The sequence below is a fragment of the Etheostoma cragini genome, chromosome 1, assembly GCF_013103735.1.
Source record: "Etheostoma cragini isolate CJK2018 chromosome 1, CSU_Ecrag_1.0, whole genome shotgun sequence".
Taxonomy (NCBI): domain Eukaryota; kingdom Metazoa; phylum Chordata; class Actinopteri; order Perciformes; family Percidae; genus Etheostoma; species Etheostoma cragini.
The window spans coordinates 19,488,665-19,505,819 of NC_048407.1; the positions used below are offsets into that span (position 1 = coordinate 19,488,665).

Below are 17,155 nucleotides of genomic sequence, written 5' to 3' on the forward strand. Positions count from 1 at the left end.
TTGTTTTTTTGTCTGTATGGATGTTTTCTAACTAACATTTCCGTTTGCACATTGAGCAACATTCACACGTGTACTTACACACCTACACTTATACTTACACTACTCTTGCCTATCTATCAGAAAGTGGATAATGAATCACTAAATCTATGCTTTCAGCCATTCTTTGTTTCATCTGCCTTTATTCTAATGGAGCCTTTGGAGTGGGATGGCAACATGCAGCTGGATAGGGCATCCTTCACTCTCTGGTTATGTTTTGCTGTCAGCGAGGCCTACTGTCTCTGCTGGACCCAGAGTGAACTTACCCATAGTATAGATCATGCCCTTTGATCCACCAGCTCTCTCTAGAGGGCACAGCCAGCCTTATTAAAAATGGCTAAATAAAACTTTCCTAGCCATGACTCGATAGTTGCCAAACTTTACCCGTTTCTTCTCTGATGCTGCCTATGGTCAAATTGAGCTGCCTAATTCTGACAGCAAGTAGTGCTGTTATTTACCCAATACCAGAACATTGTAACAAATGAAGCAACCTAAGTGTTTAACAATGTATTGGTTCTAGTTCCTAGACTACCTGGCATACACAGGCACTACAATCAATATCATCGATTAAAACACGCTTGATGTAAGATGGTAATGTCCGCTTTAGGCTACAGGTCAAGTGAGAGGCGTGCAAAAAAACATTAAAAAAAGTAAAATATTACAACTACTACGTTTTACCATTAAAGAAAAGTCACACAAGATAACCTGTACCTCCACTGTATTGCAAACAAATGCAAGCTCTTTTATGAACCAGTGCATTGTAGAAAATGTGCTGGGTATGTATTCTATGACAAAGACAATAAACCAAAGTGGGTTTGATAATGAGGCACGGACAAAACTGTCTCTTTGTAACTGTAATCACATTAAAAGTGCCATTTGAGTTGTGTTAGTTACACTTGTGGAGAAGAATTTGTCCAAGTATTGGTTGACAAAACCCTGCATCATATTATCTAATGAGAAAAGTCAACCACATTTCACACTAACCTCTAACTGTATTGAAAATATTTTGCAATAGAAGACCAAACAGTATTAGTCCTATGCTTTATCAAACACAAATCTATCAGTAAAGAGTAGAAACTATGTTTTGCTCCTTCATCTTAAATTGACTTGTTTCTCTTTCATCTCATTTACCTGTATGGCAGCAACATGCCTGCTGCTATAACTAAACCCATTATGTCTTTGTCACCCAATCTATTCTCTCCACTAGCTGTGTCTGTCTTTAACCACAGACTTCCCGCCCTCGGCCCTAACTGACAGCCCCTGCGGAGGCTGTGGTCAATCTTTGTGAGTGACATGAGGGGTAGCAGGGCTACTGCATTACCTCCTTCCCCTCCCTCAGCAGTTCCTCCTGATCCTGCAATCCAGCACCTCACACCACCGATCACCACCTCTGCTCCAATATCCAGCAGCAAATCCTATAGGCCTGAAAATAGAACTCATTAACACGTTTAGTAAGTACAAATGAGATGACTGTCTCCTGATGGACTGTCTATCTTTTGGATCAGCTTTCAAGGAGAGTGTCTGGTAATGACAGGAGAGAGGGAAACCAATATTATAATGTGCTGCCAGTCTCCTCTGAAAATGGGCTTGATGACAGGGAGAGCCTCTCGCACCCACACATGGCCGGATTCTCAAAGTGGACACCTATGTGTGTGCTCATTTATGGGTATGCGAGTTTGCAAAATAAAATCTAGCGCATTTTTACACCTACATGATATAACTGACAGTGAAATCCCACACAGGGCATGAAACATACAGGGCACACACTAGGCAAACTCAGCATGAATAAAAATTCTGCGTTAAAAGAGTTCATGTCATGAAGTTCATTAGCATGACTTAACTTGTCCTCATTACCTTTCATCAGTTTTCCTATTCTCTCTTTCTTTCTGCATATAAACACTCATCTTTGACATTTATGCCGCCCCTCTTCTCCTCAAAGCTGGAGATGTTGGACAGGCTGGCACAACCAGGAGCCAGACTTTACCCACCTTCCAGCCTGGGGGCAAAGCCAGCCAGTATTTACAGAATGAGGGTTCATAAAGAAGGGGAGGTAAAAATCTGGACAGAAGACATTTTTATTCACAGCCCATCCCAGAATAACATGGTGGCTTTTTGGTCAATCTGCTATTACAGGATGAGCCAGGAGAGGAATTTATACCAAGCGTGTCCATAAAGCAGGGGGCACACAGAGAGAAAAGACTTGCTTGTGTTAGTTAGAGCAGAGAGTCATATCAACGCTGATACACAACTGGAAAATCTATAAAGCCATCATTTTGGCTTTTTAATAAACGTCTAGTCTTTTGTAATATTTCAAAATGAAAAGTAATGTATTTATGAATATCCTGGCACGTTCTATGGACAGCAAACAATTTCCTATGCTGCCTCGATGCCCTCTGGACAGGGATTAGAAGGCAAGCGACTGACGGAGGACTGACTGAGCAGCGGGCCCTCTGGGACTGTACTCATCCAGGCCTGCACAGTCCTCATCCTCATATCCACTCTGTATCACCAGGGCAATAACAGCCTTTATTAAAAGTGCATTGCAGCAGTGTCTGTCTATACAACTTACTTTCAGATTGCCCATAATGTGGCATGTAGAAAGGGTCTGGTGGTTAGGGGCTATAATATCCTGTTTCTGGAAAGGTTTACTTTGCATTTTAACAAGCATGAATAAAGGAGGACATTCCAGAAATGGCTACCGTCTGTTTTGATTTTGGCCCATGGGGAGCAAAGGCTCAGACTATGGCCCTTGCATGCTATCAGAGCGTGGCCTGGCTCACCTCTGATTTTACCTGGCTTAAGCAGCCACTCGACGGGTATAATAGCAGGGGAGAGTAAGCCCTGTTCATATGTTGCAAGATAGTGGTTAAAAGCAGAGGATAAGACAAAAGGATGAAGGCATGGATGAATATAATGCATATTAGATGTTTGTAATAGTAATTTTGACAGACTTCATTACATTACATCCTGTCTGTTATCATTGAATCTCAACGTGAGCTGCAGGGTTCCTAAAATATGAGTGCTTGCTTTATTAGTGCATTTTCCATGTCCCAGCCCATTTTCCAGCTTTTTCAGAGTGGCGCAAGAATTATGCATGAGGCAGAGAGGAAGAGGGAGACATGTGGGGAGGGAAGAAAAATGCCTCTGTTGTCAGGACAGGCCTTACTATTAGTTGTGTGACCCTGAAAGCGCACCCCTTTTAGCGAAACAAGCAATGGATCTCATTTTGGATACACCTATTATGCAGTAATTTGTATGCATCCTTTCGTCTCATTTCCATTTAATAATGCACACAGCTCCCCTGCCCAGTTTCTCAAACTGGTCATTAAAAGTACCGCTGATCTAAACTACAGGCTTAAGTTCCACTTACAAGCTCTCACCATGGGGTGGATGAAACAACTGCAAAGTCAAAGTAAGATGACCCTTCCCGGGCCAGTCTTCGCCCTTGAATACTCAGGCCTGTGTGTCGACACCAACGGGAGACAATGACTGGTGGCGGCCCAGGCAGCCCCAGCCTTCTCCTTCCCAGACTCCTAGACTCACAGACAGGGATTTCCTCCTGCGATGAGAGCCAAGCCGTCACAGCCCAGCGATCAAGGGCCTGCCATCTGTGACTGAGGCAGATTTACAGCAGGAGCTAATCCATGCTGTCAACCACGTTTGTTCTCCATTTCTGCCTCCTCCATACACATACATATAAAAACACACAAGTAAACCACCACTGAAAAATACTAACATTTTACCCTTATAAAATGTTCTTGCCTGTATCTCTCTCTCTTTCTCTCTCTCTCTCTTTCTCTCTATCTCACACACACACACACTAAACACAGCAAACATATCTTGCACAAGGGAATCCACCCTTCAATGCATTTTAGATTTTTGCCCATTTTAAAAGGCTTGAGCTCATTCTGTTGTACGCTCAACTTTTGTCAATTAAATGTTAAGAAATGAGAAACCTCAATATGTCATTGAGCTACATGTCCTGGTGAGCATCATTCATACGAAATAGGGTCATCATACGCTAAAGTGTCACACCAGCTCCCACACGCAAACTCTCCAAACTTGTTTCCCCCACTTATTTTGCATCTGTTGCTCACAGTTTTCTCTTAATCTCCATATATTCGTCTCTCTCATACCTATACATCCTGATACTTTACTTTGTCAGCAGTCACAATAAACCCCTATACTTGTTAAAACCTTGCCACTGGATTTTACTTTTCCTCTGCAACCACTAAAACTAAAATTTATTTTGTCCTGTCAAGCCAGCTGTCCTCACAAGTGAATGCTTCATGGGAGCTTAAACATTACCTTTAAACCAGAAGGCTAGCCCTGGTGCAGACAGTGCATAGGTGCAAGTCAGGGCTGAGTTTTATTCAGTGATCTCTGCACACAGGGCAGCTGTGTGGGGCTGCGGCCCTCTGTGGCCCCCTTTGTTTCTCCACAGATAAAGGGTTAAGGAAGACAAATGGAGGTGTGGCCACAGAGAAACATGCCTAAGCAGCACATTTTCAGTTTGAGCAAGAATTAAAACAATGCAAGCCTTTTATCCCTGTGTTAGACTAATTGGAAAGAAACCTATTTTTTTTGCTGCCCTTGCTCTCCTCGGACACTCAGTCCAGAGGATATATGTGGAGCCAAATCCCTACAGTCTGCTGCATCTTCATAAGGGGCATTAAAATGCAACGTAAAGTTTAAAACGAACCAGATCATGCATGACCTGGCCTAATTTCATTCCATTGCTGTCATAGAAAGGTATCGGTTGACTTACATTCTTGTAATGGAGGGATTCTAGAAATCTTTTTAAAGAATTATCCCATACTACCCTTTTATACCACGTCTGCGCGTAATGCTGTTACGTGATGATAGTTATGAGAATTTTAGTGGGAAAAAGGCTTTCTATGTTTTGTGAAAAAATCCGAAGCAGGCTACAAGTCCAGCACCTAACACGAGCAGAGGACCACTCACAGGATCACAGAACAGCAGCAGGCAAGGGAATTACTGTCTAGGTGACCCAGAAATCCAAGGGGCAACTTTGTTTTAACAATCCAGGGAACGTTCCACCAATTTAGCAACTATGCCTCAACCACAAAAGAGCCCTGTGCCACAGAAGAGCTCGCACAGAGGAAATTAAATATTACACTGGGAGGGAATGGTTAAGCTCTACAGTGGAGGGGTGGGGCTGTGAGGTGGACCGGCGCAGCTGAGGCTTTTGGAACAAGGCATCTGGGGTGTGAAATGGTAGAAGTGAGAGGTGTGGAGTCAGCTATTTAAGAGCTAACGATTACAGATAAAGAGGTTTGATCATAATTGAAGTAATTTGATCAAGATGCCTTTTCTTTTCCAAAAACAAACAAATGGAAGTAGTGTTGGATTGAAAACAATGAATTAGATCTAAATAGTAATGGATAATAATAATTAATTGTGTGTTTATACATGTGTATCTGTTTATACATGTGTATCTGTCTACAGATTGTTGTAAAAGAGCAGAAAGAGTTATTGTAATTTGACAAAACTGCAGGGGAGTAACCCCTGTCTCCTTGTTTACGTGTGTGTTTGTGTGTGTGTGTGTGTGTGTGTGTGTGTGTGTATGTGTGTGTGTCTGTGTGTGCATGTAATGAAACTAGCCACACACAGCCCCACTGCAGGGGCCCAAGCTCAGATCCTGGCACAAACATGACATCTAGCACATCAAAGGTTAAAATAGAAAAAAGGGACTGATAAACACATCTACTGAAAATAAAAATTTAAAAAAACTCCTCCTGTCTGAACACAAAAAGTAAACTCCCAACTCCCAACCATTTTATACTAAATGGCCCTTCTTATTGCCTTTGCATGTTCCCTTGTCCACTGTACTGTAGTCATTAACATATTTGGAGTGCAGCGAGCAGAAAGCTTAATTGTCCCTAATTGCTCAGCTAAATATGTTCTCTAATGATTTGCTTCAGATCTGTGACTGCCTTTTGCGCAATTTCCCGGCCGCCGGCTTCATTATCCCTGCCTCCTTGGAACAAAGCATCTTCACAGGCTGCCCCCCCCCCCCTGCATTACATAGACAGCGAGTATGTGTGCGAGGGAAGTAATGGTTCCCTCTTGGAGGGACACACAATAGAGCCCCTTTGTCAGGGCATAGGAGTTAAAGTCATTGGAAAACCAAATCTCTGCTAAGAAACGGTGTTAATTGACCACAGCTCACGCTTCCTAATCAGTTGATAATAAATGAGCAGCCAAGGCACTTTGTTTCAGCCATGCCACTGTTATTGTAGCTGTAGTGTCTGTGTTGTGGTGTTCTTGTTGTCGTTGCTGGAGCTGCTGCTGTAGTCCGGCTCCTCCTCCTCCTCTTGCCTTAATGCCCTGTCTCAATATGTCTTGGTTGGCTCAAAAAGAACAGCTCCCAGATCTCTGCTTTTACTGCTGAAGGCAGGAATATCTTGTGCAAATGACATGTACCTAAAATCGTATCAAAATTTAATATACAATTGTTTGAAAAATAAAGTTGTTTGAATCAAATTGAGATCCCAGAAATGTTGTTTTAAATTGTCTCTCACAATGTGAACCCCTTTCTTCAATTTAGCTACAATTTCATTCGGCTCTATCAAAGTAAAAGTCATACTTAGTGGTGTAATGTACCGTTCGTCCTATCTGAAATAGTAATGCACATTCGTGTTTCATATTTCTGTGTTTTTTGTATCACAAACACAAAAACAAAAACCGAAGTGAGTTACACATTGTGTACGCACATTTTGACAGCTCAGGCACATAAAACACCTAAGTGGAATGGATGAATGTATGTTTATGTGTACAAGAGACAGTGGAGCATAGGTAGAGAGATCAAGAGAGTAAAACAAAGCCGGACGCACATAAAGGGATACTAAGAAAAGGGCCACATGAGCAGGTTCTGACCTGTATCTGAAGAAGAGCATTTGCGAATGGTGAAGATGGAGCTGAGGTCCTCCTCCTCCTCCGGCAGCCCCTTCTGCAAGCGCTGCAGCTTTCTGAGACTCTCACTGCGCTGGTGCTTCATGGAGCGCACATGCTGGATCAGGTTGAGCTTGGCCTTGGTCGAGTAGTTACACAACACACAATGGTAGTAGCAGGCATCACCCTCTACTGCGTTTTCGTGCTGCTGCAGGTGCTGTGGTAGAGAACGAAGAGAGAGAGAGAGATAGAGAAAGAAAGGAACACAGAAGAAGAGAGAGTGGGAAAAAGAGAGAACGAGGTTATTGTAGATGGCAGACAGCTGGCTAGGCACCACCAACTCACTTTCACTCAAACAGTTGGCAAATGAACAAATCAATTCCCAATCACAGCCCTGTTGTTTAACATCCAGACCTCTTCGACTTCAGGACAACTGTTTGGACTGCGCACTTTGTCTGCATGAGTGTCTGTTTCAGTGGGCTAACACGACAGAAGAGGCCTGTGAGGCACGCAAATCTCAGGGGCCCAACGGTGGGCAGGAATCACATCAGCCCGCCTTCAGAAGCCGTGGGTCTACAGCCTCACAGACGGAAGGGAGCATTGATCCCCTTCACTCAACAGAAGCCTCCCGTCTCTGAAAAGGAAACTCCAAACATCTGCTTGTTTCACGCATGGGATACTAAATATTGATCATGGTGAGTTAAATCCTCACTCCCTCATAGAGAAAGAAAGGCAAAGTCAATGGTGAGGCAGGAGGGGGATGTAGTACACTCTGAGAGAAATCTGGAACATTCCACAACAGGAGGACAACCTTCAAAGAACGGGAGCATCAGCACTATTGACCTGTCAACCCCAGCACTTCCACCAAGATGCAACAGCAGACCTAGTACCAATTTCAGCCCACCCTCTGCAGTGTCACAACATGCCTAACGCCCTGTAGTGACACCATACCACCACAACCTCTTGTCACACCACAGAGCTCCAGTCTAATTATCTCCTGCATGGCTCAATCAATGAAGCAAGACCAACACAATATGGCTGGGCCTGGTGCGAGCATCACAGTTATTGACCACTATCCTAAAGCATCACGCTGATTGTTTCTGCATGTTTACAATGAAAGCCCCAGACTCGGTATGGCCACTTGTGTCATGCCTGTCGTGTTGCTCCCAATATCAAATACTGTTGTCTTGCTTTGGATGTCTGTGGCTGCAATCAATGTCAATCACCAAAAGTTTTCCTCTTTGTAACTGTAACCGTCTTGACACCCATGTCCCCTGTAGGGCATGCTGAGATAACAAAAAAAAATGTAATATATTAAAAATATTGAATATTTTAGTGTGTTGTTAATCCAAAATATTTTATTACAATAATTTTACATTTAATATTAAATTAATTAATAACATCTGCTGTTTCTAAACAGGGTAAAATGCACTGGTGGATATTAACTTGCAGTAAGAAGCAACTAATTTTGATATGCTTAAACTTAGGTCTACACAGTATTTTTTATTATCACTTCTTCATTTAGTATAAGCCTTGCCCTTATTTACTTTACACATTAGGCTTGCATTTAGACAGTTTTAGAAAACTGAACCATTCACCAAGAAATAACTGAACTATCCTCTCCTGCACTGAACGGCGTGTTTGGTTGGCTGGAAAAATGTAAAAGCAATGGAAACATAAGACTTTTAACCACATTACATCTAAATCAGGTGTTGACAGGCTGGTAAAAAAAAAGTCATAATAATATTATGTTTCCCTAAAATTCTCTTGTCCCTTTCTCCTAATGTTTAATTTTCTGGCATTATTGTAATATTGCTATGGGGTTTTCTGAGCTATTGTGTTTCATTCTCTTTGGTTTCATATTTCTCACTTCTACACGTAAAATGTGCATTAAGACACCGCTTCCAGGAAAAGGAACAGGAGTTTTTTTTTCTCTCTCCTTTTTGTGAGCCCCACAGCGTGGTGTAATAGAGTTATTAGGTGATTGTAAAAGGCTCTGTGTCTCTGTGTGCTCTCCTTTCTCGCCTCGTTTTAAGCCATCCAAGATGTCATGAATAGGTGTTGCTGGATATTGTGGGAGCTTTCCTTCTCCTCCTCATTTTCCTCCATGCACAAATACTGCATCAACTAAGGTAGAGAGAAACCTGAGAGACAGATTCAGTTATAGATAACACAAAATCCATCATGCAAACTGCTTTTACTCATAGCAGATGTCTTGAATTTAAAAAAATAAGTTCTTTTTGCAAATGACTCAAGGCTCCAAAAATCCACAAGAAGACAAGTAAAAAAAAAAAAAAAATGACAGCACCTGACCAAAACTTCAAAGCTAGTCTCAGGAGGAAAAAAATCCTGGGAGTTTTATAGTTTCCCATAAAAAGCACAAGGTTTATATAGGAGTGAACCTGAGACCGCCTGCCCCTGAATCGGCCGTAATTCACTATAAACCTGACTGGCCAGGAAGATGGCCTCAACAGAGCCAAAATGTGCCTGCCCCAGTGCTTGTAGCTCAGTCTACAATGTCAAACAGTTACACCTGTAAAACAACACTTTCACCAGCTCTGAACCGCCATGACCCAACGCAGTCTGGGGCATTTTAGAGTCAGTGAACGAGGTGAAGAGATCAAACCAACGAGTGATCAGTAAGGTGGCCTCAGAGAAGAGAATAGCGTGGCCCATGAGTGCAAAACCCCTCTGATCTTCACACGCACTAGCTCTATCTAACATGAATTCTCACCGGATTCCGTAGGAATTATCCATAGGATTATAGCTAAGAGCACACACAGTATGGAGACAGTAAACTAGCAGTACATCGCCCTCTCTGGTTCTGCAGGCACGCTCTCTCTCACACACACACACACACACACACACACACACACACACACACACAAACACACAAACACACACACACACACTTTAAATGTGAAACATAATAATGCATGAGACAGGACCTATGTCTGTTTCCTATGAACCCGAAATGAAGCGCCTATACTTGATAAATCACCTCCAACTGGAGTGCAGGAATTTGGCGGCTTAATGAAAAAGTCATGTTGAGCTGAGAGGAATTGATCGGCCCGAGTCTGGGGTTTCTAAGCGCCATATCAAGGCCCCAACAGGAGGGGAGCTGTGGAGCATAATGGGGGGAAGCTGGCTGGGTCAGTGGCAATGATTCAATACCACAGAACTGTCTGGGAATTTACAGCAGTCATATAGGAGATACAGCTGAGCAAGTATAAATGTGTGACCGCCGAGAATGCAGTGATGTACTCAACAGCTATTGGGCATGGGAGATATTCTGTGTGGATGTGGATGTACTCCATGAGTGGTCTGATTTAACAGATAAGATCACACAGACACATTACAAATACTTCAGTTGTGATACAGCAATGTTTTAAAAGAAAGATGCAAGTCCTTTGCAATCCGCTACAGTACAAACTGAGGCCGGCTAGATTGGCCTGGATTATACTGAACTATTTTTGTTGTTTTATACATTTTGAAAGAAGTTCTTCCCCTTAAAAGCCCAATAAGCAATATGAAATAAGCTTCATTTTTTACTGTGGTGATTTTTATAGTTTAAAAAATGCAATCATGGTTTTTCAAGCCTCTCTCTTCCATGGAGCACCTTATCTCTTTCTGTGGAGGCTGAAGCAGTGCTCTGTGCTTTTTCAGGTAAAGAGGGACAGGGGCGGTGTGGGCACCACCCCATCCTCTCTCGCACAACTCTACAGTGCACCTTGCCCTCTGAGTGGGTAAAACACGCCTGTATCAGTTTCACCACCCACCCAGAGCACTGCATACATCTGCATTTCCATCCACTTAAATGCAAAGTAAAAGTGCACCTTTAACACAAAACAGTGTGGTTGCTGAGAGAGTCCAACTAACACAAGATAGAGGTGGGTATTACTGGAAGGGTGGAAGGGAGACAGAGAGCCGGTAATTCCAAAGAATGGCTCCCAATGGAGCTGTATAATACAGCATGTACACGCAACAAACACGTACAATAATATAGACAAAAAGGGACATCAGGAATATACACACACAAACATGAACACATACAGACTCACACACACACAGCCACATACCATTACAATCATACTCTAATTCTATGCCATTAAATCTGGCAGTGCTGTTAATACAAAATTAATGCATTAAAACAGATGACTATCTGTGAGCTAAATAGCTATCAATTCTAAGAGAGCTGCCAAAAGAGAGCCAGTGAGAGTATCTGCCTGGATATTGGGATATTGCTTTGTAACTGTTCACCCCCCCGCGCGCGCACGCGCACGCGCACGCACACGCACACACACACACACACACACTAATCTCGTCACTAAAAGCTGGTATACAAGTATGTGTGTGTAATGGGAGGCTTGCACAAAATGCAATGCACTGGAGTAGAGTAGACCAGTCTCCTAATACAAATGAGATTTTATCATCTAAAATCACAGAGGCAGAAGTCAGACTTTGCCTATCACCTGGGAAGATAATGTAAAAACTAAATCTTGGCTTAAGACGTGTTAGAATACTGTAAGTCAAGCAGCACTATTGTTATTTAAACCTAGTGATGTCACGGAAGCAATCATAACCAGTGAGGTAACTGTATTTCCCTCTGAAGGTAGACAATGTAATGTGCCTGCTGGGTTGAAATACACACCACAACCAAAGAGAGAAGAAAACACTTTTGTTTGACTTAATCACTGAGTGACAACTGTGGTCATACGCATGTGCTATGGAGTATACTGTATGTATTTTTCCTACTATCCTGTTGCTTCCAAAAGAAAGCATCTGAAAAATAGGTGCCGAATTATTGCCTAGTAACTTAAGGTTATAAATCCTGCATAAGTTCAATAAAAATTAGGAAAAATACATATATTTGTTAGTTAATGAATGACCCCCTTTCTTCCCAGCAGCAATGTATGCGTACATGTGCAAAGGTTTGTTCGGGACTTGGTTCTCATAAATCTGCACGCTGGGATTTCCCTGAAATTGTGGTGTGACTAGAGTCAATGAGTGCTCGTAGTTTGGCCTTTGTTTCTCTGTCTGCCAGCAGAACGAACAACAGCTCAAACCACAGAGGCCCCACTGGGTGCCAAATATGGTGGTTGCTTTAAATTAGCCACTGCAAGCTGCAACATGCCTAAGAGTTAGGTTGTGGATTAGGGGACTGTGTATTCTAGACTCAAACTGCCTACCTATTGCTTCGTGAACCGCATCTTCACCCTTGTCCTTTCTTCTCCTTTACTGTTCCTTATCCTTGCCACCCCTCCACCGCATCCTGTCCCTCTGTCTTAAACCCCAAACCTTGACTGCCTTGCTGTGGAAATGATGCATCTCAACCGATGAATAAAAAACAGGCTGCATATTTATCTCTGGAAGGGAAGAGAGAAACAAAATGGACCTCTGTGTCATAAGGGAGGATAGCGAGGTAAAGATGGATCGCTGTGGGTGTCCTTGGAGAGGATGACTTAACAGAGGCCTATGAAACAAAGTAGCTAGGGAAGGGTCATAGAGACACTTAAAGACAATACAGCTACTGGTGTTCCACTCCCACCACTCTTACTTACTTAACATTAAATAAAGCAATAATTATTGAATTCCATTTGAATGAGTAAGATGCTAGAAAGTAAACAATGGGAACATAATTGCAGAGGGTAGGCAATCAATGCAGGCAGTCATTTGGGCCATGTTGATTGTGTAGGCTGCTCTATGTGCTTAGTGTGTGTAAGTGTGTAAGTAGCCGTTGCAAATCTAAGCCGAGCTAAGGGGAGTATGTGCTGTGACAAGGAGCTGAGTAATACACTCTTCCATACGCGTGAACAAAACAAGAGTTGGGTAATCCCTCCTTCAATAATGACCCAGGGCTCTAAACAATAGCTCTCAATCAGTTGATCAATGTGTCCGCATAATTCATGTGCGAGTCACTGTCTTTGAAAAGGCAAGAGGAGGAGGATGAGCAAGCGGGCGGTAGAGAGATCAATGCCCTGTGTGGTGATAACGAGCCTGGGCCTATGCCCACTGGACCCCCACACTGGCGCCCAGGGTCTCTCTCATTAAGAACATTTGGATAAGCATGGCTATACATACATAATGTGCACTTCTAATCGTAGCCAGATAAACACATTTCCCCCCCTTCTTAATGAGCTAGGTCCTGCTTTTGTGACACACAGCGATGAATCCAAAACCTGCAGGAAATGATGTCAATCCCCAAAAAAGAAAAAAAAAGAGGAAGGCAAATTAACAGCAAGCTGTTGGCCTCCTCTTTCAGTAGCTAATTAACAGCTTAACCTCCTGGTGCTTTTATGAAAGACATGCTGGGAGGAGCTTGCCAAAATTGCAATACCATAAGTTTGCCTACAGGAGGTGAGAACAGGGTGGAGCCATGGGGGTACCCAAACAACTGTTACAGACACTTGATGACATGTGTACTGGCAAGGTACCATCTGAATGGAGCAAATCAGGACCTGCCATGGCCCTTCTCTCCATTAAGTGTACTGTCTCATCATCACAACCCTCCATTTCGGACAGCAGTGACAATAATCACCTGCACAGGGCTGAGGAAGAACTTTATTTTCATTTAAGCAAAAAACGAGGCACACAGCTAGCTGAGATGTTCAGATTGAATGTTTGAATAATAGTTAATTGCATCATTATTTTACTAAAACTCTTATAACGATAATAAATCTTAACATTAGGGAGGAAAAGAACAGATGTTATGTTGCTAGTAGTTGTTTTAGCTAACAGGCATATCTCTAAAACTGTAAAGGCTACAATTAGATTTTCATAAGAGACTAAGGAAACACGCAAGTCTGTGGAGAAAACACACCAACCTAACTTGTCATTACTCCACCCCAGTATCTGAGTATTCTTCATAAGTATACCCAGATGACTGCATCCAGAGGCCACTAATATTACGCTAAAAACCACTCCCTGTCTACTGGCTAAGAAAATGGTCCGCCATGCAAGATTTAAATCCAAATCACAGCCAGTGTGACAAGTCTTTTACTTCTCAACAAAGGACTGACTATCTAGATCTGGACTCAGCTTTACTGTAGGTCATGTATGTGTTAGCAGGCTAAAGGCAGAGGCACCCCTGTCCTCACACGGCTGACAAGAGTCTCCAACACCTCACTGCCACTCATTTGTGACTTGCCGGTATGACATTGGCAGCATGGCCTTGTGGAGCCACCTCAAATGTGGGCAGCAAAAAGCTTGCTAGATGGAGCCAAAAGATGAAAAAAAAAACAGTTTGGAGAAGGCGGAGGTGAAAAGAGTAAGAGAATGAGGGAGATGCTGTGTCGGGGATAGGAGGGTGTTGGATTAAGATACAGGCAAACACCACTTGTAATGATTAATGCAGTCAGTGAGAATTAAATTCAGAGCAGGAACATTACCCAAACACAATTAGTGCTCGAGAACAAACATCACACTCTGCCAGGAATGCAGATTCATTGCCATATTATTGCGAGGGCGTAGCAATCAGAAATCAAAAGGATTCCGGAAGTAAAACTTTACATGTCTGACATGACACCTAGAGAGTCAATGTTACGATTACATGTCCTCTTCCCATTTTGTGGGCTACTGTTACCCAGAAACAGCTCTTAAATGTGCCCACAGCAGTAGGGGTCAACAAAAGCCATGCTTACTGAACTGCAGGTCTGCCAACGCTCTTGCTTCTAAGCCTATTGTCATTAGCTGATCTCCTGTTTTACCTTTTCTCTGACGTAACAGCAGAGAGTAGACACAGAATACAGTCTCCTCAGGCTTGTATTATCTAGCTTTCACCCCTGGCGTTCTCAGTTTGGTAGTGTAAATATTTTATTACCACATAATTGGTTGCTGCTTCAGGCTACGCGATAAGGCTGTCATAGCTGTAACACTGTATGTTTTCTGACGATCCTGTATCCCTTTGTATGTAAAATTCATAGAAATGTGTTTTGGGGAGAGGGTGTATGAGATCTCATAAGGGGAAATGTTTTGTTGTTCATGCACTGCCCTCGCACAAGCTTCCTAGAGACACCAGCTAATTTAGAGCAGTGATGATGTGCTTTGCCAGTGTCAATATTTAACACTGCTATCTTTATTTGAAGCATTACGCCAACAAAAGGAGCAACATGGTCTTTGAGAGGTCCTCTTCTTAAAATGAAAATTAATGAGTGGGGTTGAGTGGAGGTGATATACAGAGTGGGCCTATATGTGGGCTTATTTGCATGGAACATGAAGTACCTTGTTGGAGTGAAAATGCTGTTGAGGGTTATTCAAAGGATTCATACGCCGAACACCCACCAGTTTTACCTGTTAACTCTTCCATACAGGGCAACTAAAAGCTGCAACTTTAATGAGTGAAAGCCTGACATCACACTTTTAGTGTTATAAACTAGAGATAAAAAGCGAAACATTTGTAAGTGTGATGAAAAATATGATCGCTTCCATTATTTGGATTATTTATAGTGTCAAGGTCTTTCTACAGTGAAAAAAAATCACTACGCTCATTTTTTGTTCTTCATAAGACCCATCATAGCCTCTGACCTATGCCCACAGGGAGGTAGTGCACTTTTGAAAAATGGTGTTGTGTGCTGTGCAGCCCCCCCCCCCCTTCCCACGAGCACGGCCAACTCTATAACTAATACTCATGTGCCTCGCTAACACACATTTCTTTATAGGGTCATTCTGTTGGGCCAGCTCATTAGCCAAAGGAAAACACATAACTCCACTTTCAAAAAAAAGAAAAAAAAAAAGAAACAAAAGTGCTCATTGATCAGGGTGATCAATTGAGGATCAATATCCTAAACCCTCATCATTCCCAGTGCAGCATAATTGCAGCTGAGATATAGTTGTCATAACTAAAAATCAAACACAGACCAGACTAATTGGAAGAGACCTATTGCTTTGCTCACGCTGGCAAAAAGCTTTACAAAGCCCCAGAAAGACTTGTGATGGCCGGTCTTTGGAGCATCCAAAAATAACTGCTCATGCCATTAGCAAGTGTCATCGTGGAGGTCATTGTGCAGGCTGCCCATTTGGGGACGTTTAATACAGGGCATAGCAAGCTCCCACACAAGAGTGCCTTATATCCAGTCTTATGTAACTTGTGCAAGTAAGCTAAAAGATCACATTAAGCCCCACTTTTATTGGACAACTTGTGATTTTAATCTAATGTTTTGGGGGAATGTCCTTATTAGACAATTTGTTGCTGACCTCTGTGTTAAGCAGTCGTCAGAAAAAAAAGACGCCATTTTCCACTCCAGTAGTTCAGCACAGTGAAGAGGCTTAGAAAGCTGGCAAAGCAAAGAGGCGTGCCTGATATAATAGATATATCACAGGCTGGCATCACAGCCAAGCTGCCTTTACTGGCTACACCATATACACTGCTCAATCGTGCAAAAAATCTCAAACTATACTTCAAAGCCTACCACTTTTCCCCTTCCTGTTTATTGATTAGATAGAGCTCTTGTTCAGTAATTGTGCAGTAAATCAAGCATGGTGAGCACTAATCTCAAACCCGGGAGGAAAGTGTTAAAGGTAAAACCTGCTGAAAAGTGCATAATTACGGTGCTGTGTTCAGCCAGGAGAGAAGATACGCTCCTCCCTCTCACATTTCTCACTCACTGCCTGCCTGCACAACCAGAGGCAGCAGGGAGAGGGGTTGGCAGAAGAGCAACGGGAAGTGTATACAGTTTCTAACCACCTCTCACTCCCTCCCTTACTCTTTCAATCTTTCTCCCTCTCCATGCATTCCCAACCAAAGCGCCGGGGGCGCCATGCTTGTAAAGAAACCACAGCCTTTTGAGTGCCTCTTGTATTTACAAACGGAGGCATGTTGGAATCAAAGGCATTACCACATGACATAACACATTAAACAGCTGGCAGATTGAGAATTTATAGACTGGATAGATAGTGAGTGAGGTAAACAAGGAATTGTGCCATTGTTTAACCAGTTTAGCTAGCTATACTTGGTATGAGAGCCAAACTTACCTAAACCAGAGTCAAGTATAGGAGTCAAATGCAGCGGCTCCCTTCTTTCCTTTGCTTGGCTTTGCTTTCCCTCCTAACACACAGCTCAGGCTATACTCCAGGTGGAGACAGCTATCACTTTCCCATCAACTTCCTGTTCCTCTCGTCTCTCCGCCCCCCTTTTCTCTCTGCTCTCTCACTCCCAGCTGCACAACTCGGTTTCTGTGCCATGTTTGAAGCAATACAAAGCTGTATC

At 42.8% G+C, this 17,155-nt stretch overlaps 1 protein-coding gene across 3 annotated transcripts in view; it reads right to left on the reverse strand.

Moving 5' to 3' along the window:
- Positions 1-17,155, reverse strand: part of zfhx3 (zinc finger homeobox 3) — a 136,123-nt gene that overhangs the window by 52,432 nt on the left and 66,536 nt on the right. For all 3 annotated transcript variants that reach the window (XM_034872511.1, XM_034872605.1, XM_034872435.1), the window contains one exon: positions 6,937-7,168. In XM_034872511.1, the coding sequence (XP_034728402.1) occupies positions 6,937-7,168 (232 nt within the window). The remainder of the gene's footprint in view (positions 1-6,936; positions 7,169-17,155) is intronic.